This window comes from Hippocampus bargibanti, linkage group LG10 (assembly GCF_051943395.1).
Source record: "Hippocampus bargibanti isolate YZ-2025 linkage group LG10, ASM5194339v1, whole genome shotgun sequence".
Lineage (NCBI taxonomy): Eukaryota > Metazoa > Chordata > Actinopteri > Syngnathiformes > Syngnathidae > Hippocampus > Hippocampus bargibanti.
Window position 1 is genome coordinate 10351492 of NC_142743.1, and position 23331 is coordinate 10374822.

The 23331-nt window shown below is 42.7% G+C and overlaps 1 protein-coding gene across 4 annotated transcripts; it reads right to left on the reverse strand.

The window, feature by feature from the left end:
* Nucleotides 1-3343: 3343 nt before the first annotated feature.
* LOC148892370 (bromodomain-containing protein 4-like) lies at nt 3344-23147 on the reverse strand. 4 transcript variants are annotated; one of them, XM_089005874.1, is made up of 22 exons: nt 23069-23147; nt 20172-20291; nt 18509-18749; nt 18345-18437; nt 17318-17455; nt 16620-16752; nt 16240-16547; nt 14967-15338; nt 14754-14882; nt 13623-13847; nt 12719-12921; nt 11554-11654; nt 11232-11480; nt 10976-11071; nt 10482-10901; nt 9281-9874; nt 9081-9181; nt 8854-8968; nt 7635-7768; nt 6053-6243; nt 4927-5188; nt 3344-4838 (listed from the first exon to the last, which is right to left on the reverse strand). In XM_089005874.1, the coding sequence occupies exons 3-22, from the start codon at nt 18635-18637 to the stop codon at nt 4770-4772; spliced, it is 4062 nt and encodes a 1353-aa protein (XP_088862000.1). In that variant the 5' UTR covers nt 18638-18749; nt 20172-20291; nt 23069-23147; the 3' UTR covers nt 3344-4769. The 4 variants fall into 4 exon arrangements, with proteins under 4 accessions (XP_088862000.1, XP_088861997.1, XP_088861999.1 ...); XM_089005871.1 differs by lacking the exon at nt 23069-23147 and adding an exon at nt 22879-22983; XM_089005873.1 differs by lacking the exon at nt 23069-23147 and adding an exon at nt 22949-22967.
* Nucleotides 23148-23331: the final 184 nt, after the last annotated feature.

Genomic DNA, 23331 nt, shown 5'->3' on the forward strand with positions numbered 1-23331 from the left:
TTTGTTTTGTCAACCGATTGTTTGACTCGGATAAATGTGAATTTTGGTGGCATGGGACCTTTACAAAAAAATGTATGTACATCACATCCCCACTCGGTACAAAACATGTCATTGAATGCTTCGAATCAGAAAGTCTTTAATAGCCCCACAGTGGGGAGGGGGTTGCTTAGAATCATTCTATAATTTATTCCACCATTGAAGTCATCAAACTTTTGTTCTATTTTTCATATCTGATCAAAGGTTGAACTTTAAATGTAACACATGGAATGGGTGTTCAAGAGTGTTTGTGACAGGCCAAACGGTGTCATGACGACAATGACGGGAAAGCCGAGGAGGAAATACCAGAAAGAAAGCAGACGTGGAACAAGTGAGAAGAAGCAAGGAGGGGTGTCAGTGAGGAAAATGCAGTTATGACTTCCTGTTTACGATTGTCTCTGGCGCCAAGGTTATAGCGAGTGACAAGTTGTGACAACTGTATACGTTCCGAGTGTGATGTGTGTGTGTACATGTGTTTATGCACTGCAGCCGTCACAGTGCCCATGCTTGTTTCCCCAAGCTGTCGCCGCGGCAACGGGGGGATGCTGAGTAGTATCATTCATTTGGGTGATGGGGATGGAAATTGGATTTGATGGCACCACTAAATAAAATTACAGGGTACTTATTGGCGAAAAATGGCTTAAAACCCGAACGGCTATCAAAGTGCTGACGAGAACTAGGAAGGAAGATCATATTACAAATAACAATGCTTTTTTTACATTACATTAGTTAAACGTTGTAGTTGATCCCGATCCATGCCAATATGAGCAAGCTAATGTGATTGTTAACATTTTTTAAAGGATTGTCTCCATACACAATGGCCAACGAGCCCGACAGTTCTAATGCATTTTTCAAGCTAAACTTAGTACAACTTATCATAAAACAAGCAATACATAAAATTATCATAGCTTTTTCACATTTAAGCAGGCCTCTGCCAAACTGAAAAAAAAAACAAACAGTAGGTGACTGTAAAGTGTCCTTGAGTTTTGAAAGGGGCTTATAAATGAAATGTATGATTATTTATTATTTAAATATATCTCCAGTCCTCGAGACGGCCATAGTGAGCTTCACAAAGGGGCTGTGAACAAAATAAGTATTTCTTTGAAGTGTCCATACAATACAGTACAGTACATGATTATAATAATAACACATTTCATTTATATAGTGCTTTAACAACAGCTGAAGCTGTAACAAAGTGATTAACATCCATAATACAATGTGATAATAAAAAGTGGCATTACATGAATATAATACCGGTACAATATCATGAAGAATTAATAAATCTTGACAAAATTATCTGTGTGTTTTAAATTATGCTTTTCTAGGACTTTTGAAGAGGAAGTGGTCGGACATCCATAGACTGGTAAAAAGCAGAAGTTGTGATGACTTGGAAACATTGTATGAGTGGGTGACCATGTGCGTTCACATATTTTTTTGACAAGAACACAACCTCTTGCGCAATGTGTGACTCGTACGTGTTGTGTGCGTGAGAGAGAGGATCACATGCGGAACTGCTTTGTTGTCATCTGGAATTGATTTTAGGGAGGATCTTGATTGCCCTCATCATTGACTTACACCGCCTGCCCCCCTCCCCCGAGCTCTTCCTAATGGCATCAACAGGAAAAAGTGCACCGCTGGTGAGCATTTGTGTTCCCACCCGCATACTTTTCACTCTTTCAACATGACATCACACGTCTCTTAAGACTCTGAATGGATGCAGGCCTCGTGTGGTTGATGGAGCAATGCTGATCGACATTCCAATGCTGTATAGAGAAAATAAAATTGTCTTCATAAACATATTCACATCAGATTGACGCTATCTGAAAGATGTCGGTTAAACACTACAATGTTTTTTTTATATGCGTCTAATTCACTCCTTTTAAGCACGCGGTGGCTGTTTTGAAGCTGGTAGTGCAGAGCACCACATCCTCTCCCGGGTTGTAAAATACTGTATCCCGCACAGCGGTTCTGTTTCTAAGCTTTTTGTCTCACGAGTCCTCTTCCTTTTATGAGATTCGACTCATGTTACCTCTTATTGTAGCTGTAGTTTAGTGCACAATTGTTCCCTGATGGCTCAAAAATGTTTGGGACATGTGTTTTCAACATCTCTCCGCCAGGGGACGTCGGAGGACAGTTTTGGGAGGTGCAGAAAGTTGAGTAAATAAACCTGGTACAGTGACAAAAAATTTTTTTTAAATAATTGAAATATTGTGTATACGTTTTAGTTGGCTTTTTTATAGTCTGTTCAGGAGACGCTGGCAATCTCAAATGTGAAAGTTGAACAATGTCTTCATACCTCCTTGAAGAGTCAAACAGTGTGCAGTGATATTAATCACACTATGCTTGAGACATTCATATTTTAGGGGATAAAAGTATTTGAATGGGGGCAGAAAACCTCCACCCCTGAAAACAAAATGTTTTGAATCAGTTTCGCAAGAGGGCTGTAATTTCATTTACGTGTTAAGAGTTACTAGAACAAAAAATGAGCCCTTTAAATTGGTAAAGTCGGAATATTTGTGTAGGATCAATTCCAATCACTGAGTATTTTTTTGTGTTTTCAACAGCACCGCCTACTGATGAACTCATTCGCTTCCATCCCCCAATTTATTCGTGAATTGAAAACCCAAATAGGGCTGATGGGGGTGAGAGGGTAAAGGCGCTCGTTGTTGATTCGAGCGGGTGTAAAAAAAATCAGATAAATATTTACTTAGTATTCAAATATCAAATGTAAAAATCTAAAATTCAAATATTCAAAAAAAAAATACTTAGTTTTCAAATAAATTATTCATATTCGGCCTGGTTTGGAAAAAAAAATTCGGGAAATGAAAGTATGACAGAGTGCCATTCCCGAATTTGTTGTGGTTTTGGTTTTTCTTGGGGGTGCCGAAAAAGCGCTAGTCAGACCTCTAGCAATGTTTTTCCCTTCCGTGAGGCGGCAGCAGTTGCCTTTTGTTCATGTTAGCGCTTTGTTACAGCTTCAGCTGTTGTTAAATCACTATATAAATCAATGTACGTATTGTATTTTGTGCATTAGCCCCCATTTCAAGCTCTGATAACTCCAGACGCATAATTTAGGCATTAACTCTTTTTTCTAATGAAAGAAAAGAGTCTAGGGTTTCTTACACTGCATTGAATGTTTTTGAAGTCCTAAAAGTCAATATTCTGCGGCTCCTGCCATTTGGGTGAAAATGACAAAAACCCTGGCACTGGAGTGGACACATTTTTGCACATCGTCTGGCAGTGAGTGAATTCATAGAACCCCCGTAGCAATTATACACAACACAAATAAAACCACCAAAACACCCCATTCTTTTTTTAAATAGCATTTTAATACTTTTCTTAAAAAAATGTCCATAGTCAGAAGATGAATCAATTCATCTCAATGCCTCACTTGTCAACATACCAATACAGTCTTTCTGAATTCAGTAGGGAGCGATGAGGTGGGGGGATATGGCGGGAATAACAATAAAAATAAAAATCCCCAAACAAGCAAGTAAGAAAAGATGGGAGGTGGCGACGGTAATGTGGATTAACTCAGAATGCTTAAAACACATGTAGGTGTGCTGGCCAGTGTACAGGAAACCTTGTCGCAATGGAAACACAGCAGAAAAAAATATCTACAAGGGGCTGCAGGAGTAGGAGAGTTACGTTTCAAAAGCGTTCTACATGTAGAGCGTAACAGAAAAAAATGATAGCGGTTGTAAAACGAGTAAAAGTGCAGAGTAGATGTCAATAAAAATCCAGAGCAAAAACGTGGCGCAAAATCTTGATTTCAAAAAGGGGGTGAGGTTAAATAAAGCAACAATGAAAACAGCCTGTAAAGAACGTAACTGGATTTTCTCAACTCAAAAAGGTTTTTGGCATTAAAATGTGCACATGGGAGGATAAAACAGACTTGAGGAGACAAAAAAGAATTATCAACGGCATCATAAAAAACGTTTTTTTCTCCTTTACAGTAATTTCTACAAAATAATAAGCAGAGAGCTCAAACGATCGTTGCTCACCGCACACGCACACCAATTTTTCATGTGTTCTCTCATGTCGCCATGTCCTTGTATAGAATATATATTCACGGATCTATTTATATTATATAATACGTAGAATTTGTAGGTTTTGATCATAGACAATACAGGCCAGACAGAGCGCTAAGGCGGAGATGACACACGTCATGGGCTATATTTTTTTTTTTTAATCACTCATTTGTCAGGTCTGGTTTCAGATGATCTCATGCAAAGGAAGATCTTACACCATAAAGTAGGACTGGCGGGAAAGGGAGGGCTAAGGATGCTGTGTCCTGAGAAAACAAGCCCAATTTCCGAGACAATCGAAAAAATAAAAATAAAAAATCCCATCTCATACTAACACAGTTAAAAGAAAGGGCAAAAAAACAATAGTCGCTGTGCCTTTTTTATCATCTGTTCTCTGTCCTTCAATCATTATCTTTGAGTTCAATCATTTTCTCTGCACCCCCCTTCACGATGCCATTTATCTGACTTTTTTTAAAACTGCACTTTGCGAGCCGACAACTATAAACATCACGTCAGACACCAAAACGTATCTGCACTCCGAGAGGAAAAAAAACATGGCGAGAGATAGATAATATGTAGTCCAAATGCAGATGATCATGTGGGGACGAGGTTGGGGTGCAGAGGGGGGGGTTGTATTAGCTCACCACCTCAGTGCGTGTGCGCGTGTGTAGGTCCGTCTCACACAACCATCACCGCCCTTCAGACTCAGAAGAGATTCTCTTCAAAAATGGCCATCAGGTCGCTCTGGAAGTTAATGTCTATGGTGTCGGCCATCTGGATAGGAGAAGAAACATTTGGGGGGGCGGGTAAGTCCCATTGCCAAGTGACGCCATGTTAGATGTGTCAAAGTTGATGGACATACCGCCTCCCTTCTGCGCCGCTCCTGCTCACGACGTCGTGCCATCTCCCTCTGCTGGTCGAGGGCGTTTTGCGCGGCGGCCAAGGATGTCGGGGATGGCGCTGGGGGAGGGATGGCTGGAGGTTGCGGTGAGTGAGTGGGTGGGGTTGAAGCGGGAGGCGTGGGGGCCAGCGGTGACGGCTGCTGCTGCTGTTGTTGCTCTTGCCGTCTGCGGGTTTCTTCTTGCGGCCGGCGAGTGTGTTCCACCGTGTCGTCGTCGTCGCGGCTGCGGGAATGATAAGACAGGGTGAGAAAGGGGGGAGTGGGGGTCGACCGCGACAAACGTTGAGGCTGGAGGGCTTCACTCGGTTATGCAATATCAGCCCGGTGCCATGAAAATAAAATAAAGGCTTCAACTAAATAATCACATTTGCATACATGTTAAGTTTCAAAAATCATAAATCAGGAGATTTTCATACTCGTGACTCTGTGGTGTGTGTTAAAATAATGTGAGTGTTACAAAAGTGTCAATTACAAGTAAATAACACACAAAAATGCTTTGTTTATTCATGCATTCAATTCGTATAAAAATGTATTTATTTTTTTCTCCATTTTTTTAGTTTGTCGATCTTTACTAATTCCCTATGTTGCGCAGTTTTGTTGTGTTTCGCAACATCGTTTTTGTCCATCACGGCTGACCAAAATATGCACGCAACATATTGACCAAAATGCAAAGAATACTCCACGCTCTAATCCAACAATGCCAACCTGATTGAACTTGACATTCATATCTTCGTTTGTTTGTTTTTTCAGGTCGCTTGGACTCTCGGTGCTACTATCCGCCATGTTTATTCATCTGCTGTTCTCAAACGTATGAGATCACATGCACTGCGAGACTTGAGCTATTCTCGATTCTCATTTTTCGAGCGCCGGCAGAAAAATGACGCAGATTGAGGCTATTCGTAGTTCGGTCACTTTCCAAATCGGGGCGAATGGTATTTGTTACAAAACGGTGAAAAACGAGAGTGGCAAAAAACCAACAACAACAAAAAAACATTTTTTTTTGGGGGGGGGGGGGGGGGGGGGGGGGGGGGGGGGGAGATTTGGCTCTCTAATCATGAGGCGTGATTATTGTCAAGCTTTGACCTACCGAAGCTTTCCCTGCTCCCGCCTAGCCTGTTGCGCCTGAGCCTTGAGCTGCCTCTCTCGTTCTTCCTTCTCTCTGGCCGCCCGTCGAAACTGCTCAAAACTGTCGCTGGACGAGCGGACGGCCGACGCCGGCGTGGACTGAGATCTTTGGGCCAAACTGGCCCAAGAGCCCATGTTCTTTAACTTCACATCCTGGGACACGGGTAAGAGAGCTTTAGTGAGACGGAATGAGTCACAATACAAAAATGATGTGCAGTAATCCCTCGTGTATTGTGGTTATTGCGGACCGGGAACACAAGCGATAGACAAAAAACAGTGATGTAGTGAACTCTTAATCTTACATGTATTGGTGGAACACAGTACAGGACATACATCAACAAGCACAGTAGATGTTTGTAGTAACAGTACAAAACTAATGCAAGTAAACAAACAACTATCAACATACAGAATATACAGTATAATATTTACAGGTACACTACTCATTTTTCTTGATGTAACACATTGTAGATTGATTGATGTAATGGCGTGCAACAGCAGCATAACTTTCGCCTACCCTGTTTGTCAAGTCATTTTACGTTTTCACTCACTGTCATAATTTTCCTCTTTTTGGGTTCGCTGGATGATTTTGAAGGCGTTTCGGAGCCATCGTTGGTGGGGTGAGGTGGGGGGGCGTATTAAGTACGAATGAAAATACGAGAATACAAACAGTACATAACCTGAACTATCGCGATGCGAGAACGGGAGGAGAAATAAGCATTTGGGCAGCTTGAATTCTATCCAGTAGTGTCGCGTCTCGGCTTCGGCCCCAGTCAGCACGAAAATAAATAAAAAAAGAATAACCCGAACTGACAGCGCGGCATCACATGAACGTAAACTAAGTCAAGACGATGCATGTACTATAAGCAAAGTGATCTAAAACATTTTACCTAAATCATTGACTCATTGTCAGGTGTGGCCAAATGTTTTTGGCGACTGAATTAACGTTCGGTTTTGTGCATTTACAGCACATTCACGCCTCAAAATGGATGAATCAATTACAAAATAACAGTAAATCTAATGAATGCGGTATGCTACTCTCTGTGACCCGCTATTGTTTTACAGTACTGTCGTGACTTTCGCTGCCATTTGCGGCCTTTATTTTTTTAGGTTAGAAAAAAATTCCGCGATACATTTAGGACCGCGATAATCGAACCACGGAATCGCAAGGGATTACTGTAAATTAGGTAGTATGCATGAATCAATGGTGAACGTGGGCTCCCTCTAAAGGTATGCAAAGGAACTACAAGGGCAGATGTTTTTTAATCCATACATATACTGTACATGTATTTGATAAATCTAGTTACATTGATTTTTTTTAATTCAAGAAATGGACTGATGTTTTATTATTTAATTTTATAGTCATATATTTTAGGAATAAAACCAGTAACCAACCGTATTTTGTAATGACCATTTAGGTCGATTATGCTCCTTTTGGACAATTTTATTTGAAAGAAATATTTTTTGGAGACAGTCCGTGGTGTAAAACAAATACTGATTATTATTATTATTATTATTTTAATGCTTTCATTGTGTTCCCAACATACCGGTGTCCTCTTGGATGCTGTAGGTGTTTTGGGCTCTTGCTTGACCTTGGTGTCCTGCTGAGGGCAGGCTTGCCCAATGGAGTCAGAGAGGCGGGAAGTGGACCGAGAACCATCCGATGACTTTCCTTCTAATCCTGAGGGACGCGAAAAAAAACAACAGACAAAAGATGTGACTATTTTTAAATCAAACATAAGGCTATTGTGAGCATATCGGAACCCGTTATAGCTCAATACCCCCCTCCAGCAGCTGAATTGGGAATGAAGAAAGACTGAATCACATTCAGAGACAAAAAAACTAAAAATTATAAATTATAATTAAAATGTACAATTTATAAAATAAAAAATAAATAAACAATAAAAAATAAAAAAAATAAAATAAAAAATTAAAATAAGAAAAAAATATTACAATTTGCAAATTAAAATTAAACATTATAATAAGAAATTCTAATTAAAAAATGTAAATATAATAAAAAAGAAAATACAAAGAAATAATTAAAATTCAAAAAATAAATTAAAAATTGACATTTAAATTTACAATTAAAAACTAAAATAAATGGTAAATAAAAATTAACAAATAAAAGTAAATTCTTCAAACAATTTCTAAGCAATTTCTTTCATAACTTTGCTGCTGTGAAATGTAAATTTCTCCACTGCGAGACTAATAAAGGCAAATCCAATCCAATCCAATCTACAATTAAAAATAAAAACAAAAATAAAATGACAATCAAAAATAAAAACTAAAATTAAAATAAAATAGAATAGAATAGAATAACATAAAATAAAAATAAATCCATGAAGCCTTGGCGTTATTTATTTCCACGGGCCACTATCACACTACATTCAATCAATTTTTAATAATAACAATAATAATGCATTTTATTTCTAAGCGCCTTTATAAACTCTCAAGGACACTTTACAGTCACGGGATAAGAACTTTTTTTTGTACGGGTGAGCAGCGGCAGCCATTTGCGCCAGCGTTCACTCTACCCGGAAGTAACACAGCAGCAAAGTTGTGAAAGGAAGAGGAAAGGAAAGAAAGAAGTAGAAAATCAAAATACAGGAGCTGCTGGAAAGGCATCCACTCTCGCGGTGCCATCTTGAAGGAAAAAAAAAAAAAAAAAACTAAATAAATAATATGACAACAAAGACAGTCATTCATTCTTCAGCACTTGCTGTAGCCTTTTTACTTCAAGTTGAAGAGTCAAAGGTCTACACTTACTGTGTTTGCTGTCATGTTTTCGTGTGTCGTGGCGCATAGCTGGGCTGATCGGCGGAGGGGTCAGCACTGGCGAGCGGGATGGTTTCTCCTCTTTTACCAAGTTTGACCTCTGATCCTAAACACAGATTGAAATTTCTGATTAAGATACAAAACCAAAACGTCGACACACGCACGCAGGCACGCACGCAGGCACGCCCGCACACACACACGATGCACCCGGGACTCACGTTTTTCTTGCTATGCGAGGGAGACTGTTGTCCTGTCGTTTGGAACTGGGGGATCAGTGGGCAGTGCATCATGAGCGGGGAGGGGCTGTCACGCAGGCAAGCTGAAAGAGAAGCATCAATTGAAAATACATGAAAGATAATTATTTTTACGGTGGATATAAAAAAAAAAATCAACACACCCTTCTTGAAAAAGTTCTTACGTGTAGAAAACTGGTCGGCTTTGATGCGTGGCGAGGGCTGTTGCTGTTGATGTTGCTGCAGCTGTTGCAGCTTCTGCTGGAGGCTGGCCCCCTTCTGCTGTTGCACCGCCGCTGTGAGAGCATGCGGGTAGGACTGCGGCGTGTGCCCGTGAGCTGTCCCGTGCCGATGGATGGGCGCGGGGGTGGGTGTCATGGAGATTTGCATGGAGGAAGCCAGCTGAGCGGTACTTTGCGCGGGCGTGTGAAGCGGTTGATCTTGTCCGGATGTTCGCGGGTGAAGGGACTGGAGGAAACTTTGCACCTGGCTGAGGGGCGGCGATTCGGCACTGGCCGGCGTCGGCTCGTCGTCGTCCTCCAGCAGGGCCTGCGGCGGCTGAGCGGAGAGAGTGCCGAGGATGCCGTGCGATGGCGGCGAAGGTACGCGAGGGCGTGGAGCGGGCTGGGGGAGGGGGAGTGGAAGCGAGCTCTGAAGCTGAGGCGAAGGCGTCGGGAGAGAGAGGAGCGAGGAAGGAGGCGGGTGAGAATTTTTGAGAGGCAGTGGGGCCGCGTGGCTGCTCGGGCGAGCTGGTTGTTGGGGGAGCGCGCTGTGGATGGCTGGAAGTGAAGAAAAGGAAATGGACGGCATTGATTCAATACAGTGACCAGGCTACGACAAAATTTACGTCGCGTTAACTGTTTTACGGTATATTCTGCGTTTCTAAACCAAAATATAGACGTCCACACATTACGAACGAGACGTTCCGAGCAGTCATTGGTAAAGTGAATTTGTTCCTAATTTGCTTCAGTGCTATATTTTGTATGGAATGTATGTGTAAGTCAAACACTGAACGGGGAAGTATAAAACACAGACGCTCTAACAGTCCTAAAAAAAATTCACACCTACTGTAGTACGACGACACATATCCTTGGGTATTCAGTAAACCATTACTGAAGCTGCTGGCAAGTAATTACTGAATTATGTGCCAGCAGCCATTACTTTTTGTTATGCATTGCTATTCACCTACTCCTTAAGCAGTCACAAGCGAGCTCGGCCGGAAAAAGGGGCGCAATAGAAAATCTAACTTACAGCATAGCATCTCTGTCCAAACATTTTTCGACATACCTGCAAAAATGTTCGTATGTACCGTTATTCCTAACTCGAATGTTCGTAACTTGGGGAGCGTTTTTCGTGGAAACTACCCAAATGCAAATTGACACTAACCTGGCGAGGGGATGACGGGATGTTGGTTCAGAAAAGGATGCGTCTCAACAGGTGTGGGGCCAACAGGTGCTGAGACATTGAGGAGGCCAGTGTTGAGCGGGGGGCAAGCGGCCGCGACGACTAGACCCGGTTCGGCGTTGGACTGGGTTAGGTGAGGGTTCATGAAGTGGCTGAGCGGGTCAAATCCGGCACCTAACAGCTGAGAAGATTCCAGAGCGACGACTGGGAGAGCGGGAGGAGGGATGGCAACGGAAACAGGGACCGACACGGGTGGGGGGGCCATGTAAGGGGGGAGTTTGGATTGGATCGCTGGAGGCTGCAGAACCGCGGGGACGCCGGTGATGCTGGAGACAGGCTGCTGCTGCGTCCTCTTTGTGTCCTTGTTGGACAGTGTCTTCTGTTGCTTGGGAACCAGCCCCGCTAAAAAAATCATACATTTCTAAGATTTTCATATAAAAAAAAACTAGAATATTATGACTATTGATTTTGGGTACCATTGTCAGAGTCTTCACTATCGGAGGACTCACTGGTGCCAGAGGACGAAGAGCCCGTCTTCAACTTTGCCACATTGGTCATTTCCGGGGTTTTTTCTAAAGCGACAGACGGAGGATTTTCAAAGGGATCAATATAGCTCGTTTTGGAAACAAGCACTTGTTTCTTCCTTACTCTGTAGCTGTGAAATTTGTGTTATTGGAGATGTTCCATGTCACTCATTTTCAAACAGAGTATTGAGTCTGACACACTGCCTACCCGAGGATTTCTTCTTCCTCTTGAGGCAGCTCGATACGTATTTCTCCAGCTCACGTAGCGTGGAGGGCTTCAGAGTCTCAAAGTCGATTTCGATCTCATCCGGGTTGGAGTTTTTCATGGAAGGCTCACGGGTCTGGATTATGTGCACGACGCGGCCCAGTTTGTCGCCGGGCAACTTGTTGATGTCGAGGCTCAGCTGGCGTTTTTCTTCGTACGACATGGGCTTGCCCCCGACGCTCCCGAATAAGTCTGGTGACAACAAGGCGAGTTAACAAGAGAGCCAACGGCGATGATAATTTTATGAGCAGACATGCGTACGTACCCATGTCATCTTCTGCTTCGAGGGAGGCCGAAGGAACGAGAGGGGTTGGCCCAGGTAGAGGGACCACGGCGGGACGACTGTTTTTGATGCCTTCTTTCTTACTGCAAATTCATAAACGCCATCAGCTCATGAGCCAATGCATCATGTACCTTTGAAATGTGTTAATCGGCATGTCACAAAGGATTAAGTCATGCTATGTCATGAAAAGGCTAGCTCATAGAAAAAAAAAGTTCCTGTTTATGCATCACATCATCTTATTCTTTTCCTTTCAGCTTTTCCCTTCGAAGGGTCGCCACAGCGAATCAGACTCCTCCATCTTCAGAGGTTTGATTCTCAAGTTTGTTTTGGCCAAGCTTTTACATTGGATACCATTCCTGACACAACCATCGGTATTTATCTGGGCTTGGGACCGGCACAAGAAGACCCTGGCTTATGTCCCCTTGTGGCTACAGAACAAGCAACTCTATTAACTTAATAAAGATGAAGATGCTCAGTAAAAGGCTCCCAAAGACAAAATTTACCCATCTTTTTTAAAGGTCACGAAAAGCTAAGGCTAATGGTCCTGTTTATGCATCACGTAAATTTAAAAATTATTTTTTCAAGGTCACGAAAGGGCTGGCTAATAGATTAAAAAAGGTTCCTGTTTATACACCTTAGAAATGTGATTTTTTTAAGGTAAAAAAAAGCTGGCTAATGGCTAAAAAAGGTCCTATTTACGCATCACATAAATATTAAAATATCTTTTAAAAAGTCACGAAAAGGCTGGCTAATAGCAAAAAAAATGTCCTGTTTACCCATTTTAGAATATTTTTAATGGTCACGAAAAAGCTGACTAATGGCAATATTTTCTTAAAGTTCCTATTTATACTCCTTTTAAATTTTACTTTTTTTTTTTAAAGGTCACGAAAAGGCTGGCTAACGGCTAATAAAAAAAGGTCCTGTTTATGCATCGCGTAAATTTTAAAATATTTTTAAAGGTCACGAAAAGGCTGGCTAATGGCTAAAAAAAAAGAAAATGTGTTTTTTTTAAGGTCACGAAAAGGCTGGCTCGTGGCATCTTTTTTAAAAGGTCCTGTTTGTACCCCACATAAATAAAAAAAAAAACAAACATTTTTTTAAGGTTTCTACAATGAATGCGATCCACTGTCCGGTAAAAATGACCCACCATGGCTTCTTCCTCTCCTTCTTGGAAACGGGCATCTCTTTGCTTTTGCTCTTCTTGGAAATCTGAAGCAGGGCAGGCTCTGTGGTTTCCTCCACCGTCATTTTCTTCTTGTGCTTTTCCTTCTTCTTCTCCCTCTCTTTCTTCTTGGGCTTGCTCACCTGAGGCTGAGAAAGCGCCGCCAGTTGCTCGTGCACAGCTTTGAGCTGCAGGGGGGGGGTCACAAAGAAATGTGGTTAACAAATATGTGGAATCATCTTGTCAACAAACATGACATTGAATAGTCTCACGGTCACTTATTTTTCAGTGTTGTTCCACGATAATAAAATTAATTCAATGTCTCCATACCGTAATTCATGGGTTTCTTTGCTGCTGTGAAATGTAAATTTCTCCACGGACAGACTAATAAAGGCAAATCCAATCCAATCCAAAGTCAAGGCCTGTGGGCCAGATCTGACCCACCGGGGATCATTTTACCTGGTCCACGAAAGCAAATCAAACATGGCAAATTCCACGATGCTTGCTAAAATATGGACCGATGTTTGAGATTCTCAAATGTAATAAGTAAGAAGGACATTGGAAGCATTAGATTTCAGTCATAATGGCCCAATCGTAACCAAAACGTGGCGGCCCGCGATAAAAATGCATTCGAAACCCCGGCAATAACTCACTTTCCTCTTTTAAGTTTTTTTTCACTACTTTTAGAGGTGCAGTGTTGACATTTTAACAGCATAGTAGAGCGGTTTACAAAAATATTAAATACAGCTTTTAGAATAAAATTTCAGCCTCATTTTTTATAAATACTTGGGCCTACTATATCGTATTTTATGATGTTGGCAATCGGGAAGCCGTGTACATTTTTGAGATGATGCGCGACGTCAAGATATTAAAACCCTCCCGCTCTAACCTGTTCCTGCAAGACAGCCAATCGCTGCTGCCTCTCCTGATCGGAGTCTCCCGGCGAAGACTCGGATTCGGAAGCACTGGAACTGCTGTCTTCTGAGACGATGGGCGGGGGCGGCGGCGCTTGTCGAGTCGATGGAGCAGGGTGGAGGACTGACGACGGCGTGGGAACCGGGGTCACCTCCTCTGGCTCATCAGGCATCTTGGCAAAACGCATCTCAAAGACGTCCTGGGGAGAAGATGTGGGGGTTTGCATTTAATTAAATCGGTGGGTGATGTACTTTTATTGTATTTTATTTTCCAACATGTAAGGACCAGTGTTTTTGTTAAAACGTTAATCAAACATTATTATCCCACCTTTTAGAAGTAGAACCTAAACCTATGGCTTGTCTCAAAACATGAATGTCTGGTATTTGGAGAGACAATAATAATGCTAATGATGCTAATACTAATGTTAATGCTAATAATAACATCAATAAAATATCCTGTGACTGTAAAGTGTCCTTGAGAGTTTTGAAAGGCGCTTATAAATGAAATGTATTATTATTATTATTAATAACAGTAATAATAAAATAATAACTCATTCACTGCCACTCATGAATTTATTAGGCAATTGAAAATATGACAGAGCGCCATTCCCAAATGTGTTCGGGTTTTGTTTTTACTTGTTTGGGTGCTGATAAAGTGCTGGCAATGGCCTCTGGCAAAAAAAGCAAACTCTTCAAGGGTGCAGCATTTCCTTTTTTTCCGATGTTAGCGCTTTGTTCCAGCTTCAGCTGCTGTTAAAGTGCTATATAAACCAGTATGTATGTATTGCATTGTATTTTGGACAACCACCATTATTTCAAGATAATATACCTGCAGACGCATATAACTGAGGAAACTAATTCTTTATTTCTGATGAAAGAAGAGTGTCTACACGGTTTCTTACGCTGAATTGAATGTTTATGAAGTCCTAAAACTCAATATTCTGTGGGTCCTCAAATTCGAGTGACAATGATTAAAACCCTTGCACTGGAGTGGACTTATTTTTGCGCACCTGGCAATGAGTTAATTATGATAATGATTATTATTATTATGATTCTAATAATAAAATGCATTTTATTTATAGACAAGTATTTTTGGAAACACTTACCTGTAGTTTCCGTGCCATGGCTACCACATCATGGCCAGGTGGATTATATTTGTAACAGTTGGAGAACATCAATCGGACGTCTGCTGCAAATTCTTGGGGGTCTCTGTACTGATGATTGTCCAGCTTTTTCTAAGGCGTGGTAAATATTTTCCTTAAAAAGCGGCTTTACAATTTACGTTGGTGGGTATAGGATAGTCCAAAAATATGAATTACCTTAATGGTGCCAAGGTCCATGGGATGCTTGATGATGTCATGGTAGTCGTGAAGGCCAAGAGATTTTGCATCAACGGGGAGGTGAAAGGGCCAAGCGTACGCAAAATGCTTCTTGGACAGCATCTCTTTGACAAGGAGGGAGCAGGAATACATGTGATCTTGACGTTTGGTCGTCAATATGCCTCCCGCCTCCAAGCCGCCGACCAGGTGGTGCTGCGAGTCAGGTTGCGACGGGTCTCGCTTGGGTTGCTTAGATGGGCGAATGCTGTCACGGCGCACGCGAGTCTCTGCCGAGACGGGGGATGACTCGCTGAGCTGGTCATTGGCGGTGGGCGTAGTGGTGTCGGCTTTTCTCTTTTGGCTTTTCCTTTGCTGGATTCAAGAGGTCAAAGGATATAAACAAAATGACATCATGTCATATGGTTGGGTACAACTGACTACTTTTTGGGGCTATGTAATAAAATTAGGGATGTCCCAAATCATGTTTTTTTTAAATACCCGGTGGGCCGGACACCAATAGTTTGCGAGCATTTTTGGCCACGACATTCATGAAGAAGGAGACTGTGCTGAGCGGTTGCACCTTTTCGTCAGCACGAATATGCCAGCACCGTTTTTGATTGGGAGGAATGTCAATGCCATTTGACTGTTTTTTGCGCCTGTATTGGCAGCATTTTCACAGCCCCACTTTGTTCAGCAGAAAGGGTGGTGCAGTTGGACAGTCTGCGGCTGGATGGATGCTTGGCTTGAGCAGCCCGCAATGAGAAGAAAGGAGTGTCAGCGTACAGCGCCGATTCGAATGTGGAACTGCCGCGGCTTGGATATTGAAGCGGATTTACGTGGGACAGGAGATGTGAGACAGTCTCTTTTTGTCAATGGATGCTACAGCTTTGTGTTTGCTTTCAACATTTAACTTGTAGCAGTCGAGCACATTGAACCATGATCCCTGATCCACTTGTCAAAATGACGCTTTGATCCTCTGCTCTTTCATCTAGAACTGCTTCATGCAACAAACAGTGTGCAGAAAGTGCTTAAGATTGACGGTGTATTGTCATTATTTGTTCTTTGGACCGAGGGGCTGCCTGTACAGCAGGTTCTGTATTTTGTTTTCTACTTCCTTTCCTTTCCTCTTACTTTCATCACTTTGCTGCTTTGAAATGTAAATTTTTCCATTGCGAGACTAATAAAGGCTAATCCAATCCAAGCCTCACTTCCTTCCACCTCGCATCCATTTTTTAAATGCCACATTTGCCCACCACATCCCCCACGTAGGTACCTTGATGAGAGCAGGGCCACCGCTCTGCAGCATCACGCTAGGATGGAGAGCAGGGTGCGTGGCGGCCGGTGGCGCCACAGCGGTCATGCCCTGGGGGAGGATGCCTGCCGTTGAGAGCGGATACGGAGGTCCCAGATGGGGCGCGTGGGCTGTGGGTGTTGGAGGCACACGTGGGGGCTGGGTCAGCGCAGGCGGGGTCGACGATGCGTGGGTTTGCGTGAGGGTGGAAGGGGGCGAGAAGCCTCGGGTGTGCGGGGTGCTGGATGGGGAGGAGAGGTCTTGGCTTGATTCAGACATGCTGATGGGAGCTGAAATCAAACATGCAAATGACTCAACAGAAAATAAAGCGTTGAAGATGGAGTCCAGCGAGGCATGCTAACCAGGCTCTCGCTTGATGCCGCGGCGTCCTTTGGCAACCACGGCGATTTCCGTCTCTTCCTGCGGCATCTGTGTGATCTTCTGGAGGAAGAGCTTCTCCAAGGCCTTTGCCATCAACACGATGTCGTCACTGGGCTGCATAAGGCATAGCAATATGTTGCATTTACCGTAATATCATACCTGCCAAATTCTGAAACCAGAAAAGCCTAGTAATATGTCGGGGTCAGGGACAAAGGGATATTAATCATATTTTATTATTTTGCAGTTATAGGTTCAGCTTTTCTTTGGGTGAGCAGCGGCATCCACATGCACCAGCATTTACTCAACCCGGAATAACTTAGATAGAAAGTTAGCTAGCTAGCTAATAGATAATCGATAGCTAGCTAGCTTATAGATAGCAAATATATAGCTAGCTAGATCACCAGATAGCCAGCTAATAGATAGCTAGCTAGGTAGCCAGCTAGATCGCGAGCTAGATGGCTCGATAGCCAGATATAGTTCAAGTGAGCAACATAATGTAAAAATACCAGGAAGGACCCATTGTACACTTTCTGATCGACATTATTCATATCAGACCAATGTTTTGACCAAATGATATATTGCTCTATTTGGGCCAAATCATTTCATACAGCGGACATGTTGATTTTAATAATGAATCATTACACCCCTCATTTTAGAACCGATTTCCCAGGCTACTGACCTTGTTGTAGATGTAGCAATTGGTGAACATTGTGTTGAAGTCTTGAATACACTCCTGGGCGTTTTTGTAGTAGTGATTCTCCAGACGTTTTCTGATTGTACCCATGTCCATTGGGATTTTGATTATTTTATTGTAGTCCTAGAAATGGGACAAAAGAAGCTTTTCAATGATATCTTAAACAGTGTTAACAATCAGGTTGCTATCTTTTGACAGCAGAATGCTCGGTGAGGGATCTTAAAAATTGACGTGAGATGAGCTAAGGTCAGTCAGTTCTTGTTTTTCTTGGTTAGTTTTCAATGAAATGTGGACTACTTGTGGTGTAGTGATTGTTCATATTGTGCACAGTTGAACGTGATGTTCTTGTTGGTGCAATCAGTCCCTATAAGTTCAAAAACTAACCAACATCTAAATTGACACCGAAACATCATGAGTGACGTCACACACGACGTGAGCGTCTTAAGCGTTAAAAACCACAAGCGTGCTTTTTCCTTCATGATGACATCACAGATGATGAGCACTGATGTCAAAAAGGAAGCGAAAGTGTGATGTCAACCACAAGCTGCTCAGGTACAAATCGCGACAAATGTTTAAAAAAAGGCCAGTGTCCATCTATCATCAACCGGTGAGTACACATTTTTCTGTTAATATCAGCCAGTACTCTGGAAATACTGTGTCAGAGATATTCCTAAATTATGTCCAAGGCCAGATCTCCTATATGAAGATGACAGGCTGTGTCTGTTTATCTCAGATTGACCCCAGGCTTTCTGCGTTTCCATTGTGGGCCTTGCGTTCGGCGGCCAATTAACCTTGAAACTTTTAAATATGATAACTTCTATTCTGTTGATTCTCTATCATAGTTTAAGGGAAAAAAAACAAATTCCAATTTCTATTTTTATCAGACAGCACTCTGGAATTAGTGGAAAAGAACATTCCAATTGGTAAAAATAAGTTTTCAAACAATGCAAAACAATTTTTTGCTGGTTTTTAGCACTTTTCCCCAAGGGCAAAAAAATAAAACATGACTTACGGGTAAATTGAGTTTGACGACATCTACAGGAGCATGAAAGGGCCACGCAAACTGGTGCTTCCATAATGTCTTCAGTACCACTTTGAGCAGGTACTGAAAAGAGAAATTGACTCCTGTTAGTTGCAGACTCCTGGTTGTCACCCCCTCTAAAAAAATATATCAACCTCTAGCTGATTGGTCTGTCGTTTGGGTCTTGTCAAATTCCCTATTTCGGGTGGTGCGGGGTTAAGGATGTGAGGTTGCGGGGCTGAAGGATGGTTGTGGCTGCTGCCAGGTTCCAGTCCGTCCCCCATCACAGTGGTGGTTTGCAAGGGCCAAGCAACGAGTTGAGGCAAATTGGACCTGGCGGGGGCAGGTGGGTCCAGGAGGATCCCCCTCAGGCCATTCCACTCCTCGCTTGACTCTCTGTTAAAAGGGACAAAGAGTTGTGGTGTTTGGCATTTGTATTTGCCCCTCACACCCCCACCCCTCCCCCAAAAGTATAAGTCCTCAGGTCATTGAAAACTCAACTCCCCCAAAATAGACCATCCAATAGTAGACATCCAGATAATTGAAAAAAATGACCACAAAAAATGACCATCAGATGGAAACAGGAAGAGAAAGAAAATACATAGCTCCAAGGTCCGGGGCAATTGGATTCATTGTGCATTCCAGAAAAAAAGGAAGCTTGAGGGTTCTGCGCAGTATCCGTGCTGTTCCCAGCACTGCGCTTTTCTGGACCGAGATGTCCGATGTTGTTCCCGGGATCTGTTGGAACCACTCGTCAAGTTTGTGGGTCACTGCCTCAAGTGCTCCGACCACCACAGGCACGCCTGTCACCTTTACCTTCCAGGCTCTCTCCAGCTCCTCTCTGAGCCCTTGGTATTTCTCGATTTTCTCATGTTCCTTCTTTCTGATGTTTCCATCACTCGGGACCGCTACATCCACGACAACGGCTTTCCTTTTCCCTTTATCTATGACCACGATATCTGGTTGGTTGGCCATTACCATCTTGTCAGTCTGTATCTGGAAGTCCCACAGGATCTTTGCTCGGTCATTCACTACCTACTACTACCTACTACCTTGGGAGGTGTTTCCCATTTTGACCTTGGGGTTTCCAGTCCATACTCCGCACAGATGTTTCGGTAGACTATGCCAGCCACCTGGTTATGGCGCTCCATGTAGGCTTTCCCTGCCAGCATCGTACACCCGGCAGTTATGTGTTGGATTGTCTCAGGTGCCTCTTTGCACAACCTACACCTTGGGTCTTGCCTGGTGTGGTATATCCCTGCCTCTATGGCTCTGGTCTTCAGGGCCTGCTCTTGAGCAACCAGGATGAGTGCCTCTGTGCTGTCCTTTAGGCAAGCCCTCTCGAGCCACTGATAGGACTTCTTGAGATCAGCCACTTCCGTTATGGTTCAGTGGTACATCCCGTGTAGGGGCTTTTCCTCCCATGATTGTCCCTCTTCCAGCACCTCATCCTCTGTTCCCCATTGTCTGAGACATTCTCTGAGTACATCATCCGTTGGAGCCTTCTCTTTGATGTATTCCTTGAGCTTGGATGTTTCATCCTGGACAGTAGCTTTCACACTCACTAGTCCCCGGCCTCCTTCCTTACGGCTTGTGTACAGTCTCAGGGTGCTGGACTTGGGATGGAACCCTCCATGCATGGTGAGGAGTTTTCGGGTGATTGATTTATCTTAAGTATCTTTTGTGTGTATATATATATATTCATTGATCGATTGGTTGATTTTTACAATTTCTTCAATTTTAGCTGTCCGCAGCAGCATGTTTTTAGTGAGTGACATTTTTGAAGAGACAGTACAGAACATGCTTCTGAAGACTTACATGTTTGTTGCTGTCTGGCCGTGATTTAATAAACCCGTTGGTCGTTCATAGTGTGGTCTCTGGGCAGTGAGGCTCTCTGTGAGACTGTAAACTGCAACACAGCGAGTGAGAATCTTCACCCTAACAGAAAGATAGAAAAACAAGTGGTAAAAAGGGAAGTTACAAGATGGGAGAAGAGAAATCACATGCGTGCTTCAGCCAGATGGATTCAGCTGGTCTATACATTTTTTAATGTGCCTTTTATTTCTATTCATGTGATGTTTACATTTTTATGTCACACTTCAAGTAGCTAAATATAGAAGCCAAACGTCTTATTCACAATGTGCCTCATGATTTTGGCCCTCGCGCATAACTAAAACTAATAACTGTACTTCTTTTGGAACTTCCTTAGAATCCACCCTGCTTCCTTCTAAAGTGTCATGTTATCAGAGAAGTAGATGGCACTGGTGAGCGCGCTGATAAATGGCTTACAGCAGCGTGACGCAATATTCCAGTCAAGGTCCAACAGACAACCAACGCGTGGGGTTGATGATGGAGAAATTAAACCTTGTCAAATTGATGCGGATCGCTACTGATCAGCCGGTTAAAAAAAAACAACACAATGCAACACAATACATAATAATTTATATACATGGTATATACAGTAAAAAATACTACAGTGGGCTAGACGCCATATGGTTTTCGGTGGGCCCACGTCCATAAGTTGCCATTCTAAATTTGAAATCTTACAAAGAGGACCGTCACAGCGTGCGCATGAATTGACAACTGCTGGGAGACTTCAAAGGCGTCCTCTTTCATCTATAACTGCTTCAAATTTCCATAAGTTGCCATTCTAAATTTGAAATCTGACAAAGTGGACCGCCATAGTGTGCGCATGAATTGACAACTGATGGGAGACTTCAAAGGCGTCCTCTTTCATCTATAACTGCTTCAAAGAGCAAAACACACATAAATGGAAGTGTTCTTGGTATTCATTGTTACAATACAATACAAATTGATTTATAAAGCGCTTTAACAATAGCTGAAACTAACAGAGCGCTTAACATAAACAACTACCATATAGAGGAAATAAAGCAGCCACAAAGATAGCAAAAAGTACCAGGGAGTGAAACCAAGATCGGGTTGGAATCATGCTGAGTCGAATGCCAAAGAGTACTAGTGAGTTTTGGATTGGATTTACCTTTATTAGTCTCGCAGTGGAGAAATGTACATTTCACAGCAGGAAAGGTGAGGGGTTTTAAAGATGGGCAGGGATGGGGCTTGCCGAATGTTAAGTGGCAGGTCATTCCAGCGTGTGGGACCGGCAACGCAAGGCTCGATCCCCTCTTGACCCTCTGTTTATTTTAAATTATTAAGAGTGTGAGCCCCTGTCTTCTGTATGTTTCATACATATTATAAATAGATAATAAAAGTGTAATCATACTGTGAAGTCGAACCATACCGTGAAGCATTTTAGGAATACAGCATATATATATATATATACATATATATATATATATATATATATATATATATATATATATATATATATATATATATATATATATATATATACTGTATATAGACATACTGTATAGTATCTTTATCAAAATAGCACAATTCCCCCAAATCTCTTTAGAAAAAAAATATTGTCGCAGCTGGAGGTGATATTTTATCAAATTTGTCCGATAATCCACAGACACTTGAGATACCTGGTTACACAATCACGAAACAAGTTTCTTTTTAGATAGCATGAGGTCAAATCTCATCAATTTTTCTTTTGTATATATTGTTTAGACGTACTGTTACAGACATACTGTATAGTATCTTTATACAAATAGCACAATACCCCCCAATTTATCTCTTGCTTCAGAAAAAAATATTGTCGCAGCTGGAGATGATATTTTATCAAATTTGTCCGATAATCCACAGACACTTCAGATACTTGGTTACACAATCACGAAACAAGTTTCTTTTTAGATAGTATGAGGTCAAATCTAATCATTTTTTCTTTAAATCACTTACTTATACATAATCGATGCAAGCTCCCGCTTAAGTACCTCTGTCGTCAAAGACGTTTCATTCGACTTTGAATGAAAGGCAGATGTATTTACCTTTGTGGCGTTAATCAAAGAGCAAACATCAAAACAGCGAGTGGACGCTAATTTAACTACGTAGGAAGCGTTAGCCAATGGGCCACTATGTTCTTGACGGTAGATTTAACGTCTTGAAACAAGCGAGCGAGGGGGGGGGGTTGAAATTAACCCAACACCATGTGTCCGTTTAAGAGACCAGAAGATAAAAAACAGCGCCCATGCCTCCCACAAAAAAAACCGTCGTGATAGCTGCTACACCACTGTCTTTGCTAACCTTCCATGACAAGCAGCACGGCGCCATGCTTCACCAGTGTCAACTTAGCACGTAAACGACCTGCTCGGTATTCACGAAATCGAGTTACGACACGCTGCACACGCCCCCTGCGCTATACCGCCTCGGCTACGCCGTCTGGAGTGCGCAAATTCTATCATGAATACGGCTTACGGGGATACAAACAAACAGCTCGAGCTGAGCTAGCTGCTTTTAGCACCAATGCGAGCTAACGTGTATATAACGTGACTGCGCAGTGTCTCAAACACCACGAAACCCATCTTAGTGCTTGTAATACATAACGAAAGGAGCCGATGAACAGCATACGCCAGAAGTAACGTTAGCTTTAAAAGACACCAACATGATCAATCGCGTGTATCACCCGAACCGGTGCAAGGCCCCACGCGAACACAGCTCATGCCGAGGCTCACTCTTGACAGCGGGAGGAAAAACGCCATCGATACGGGGTCTGCTCGCGCTTTTACTGGATCTCGCCGGTTTCTCACGCTTGCTAAATACGCCGGTGTCACCCAAACCAGCACGATTCGTACCTAGCTGAGTCGGTTGTCAGCGCTCGGAGGACGTTCCTCGCCCCAAATCCAGAACAAACAGTCCCAGTCCGACGTCGATTACGTCAGACGCACGGCGGCTGGGAGGTAGGCACGCCGCTGTCAGTGTCAGGCGTAGCCCCGCCCTCTCCTCAGGCATATTACGCAATCATTTGCACCCATTTCAACGCAATCATTTGCACCCATTTCAACGCACCAGTGCGACTATATTATGTAAAATACAATGCTAGTTAAGAAACGTGTTT

Bases quoted from the DNA above. Each gene is read 5' to 3' on its own strand.
- LOC148892370 (XM_089005870.1), bottom strand. The intron at 14,883-14,966 runs GTAATTCATATT...ACCACGCCTTAG, and splicing joins TGGACCTTGGCACCATTAAG to AAAAAGCTGGACAATCATCA. The intron at 5,189-6,052 runs GTAGGTCAAAGC...TCATTCCCGCAG, and splicing joins CGGGAGCAGGGAAAGCTTCG to CCGCGACGACGACGACACGG.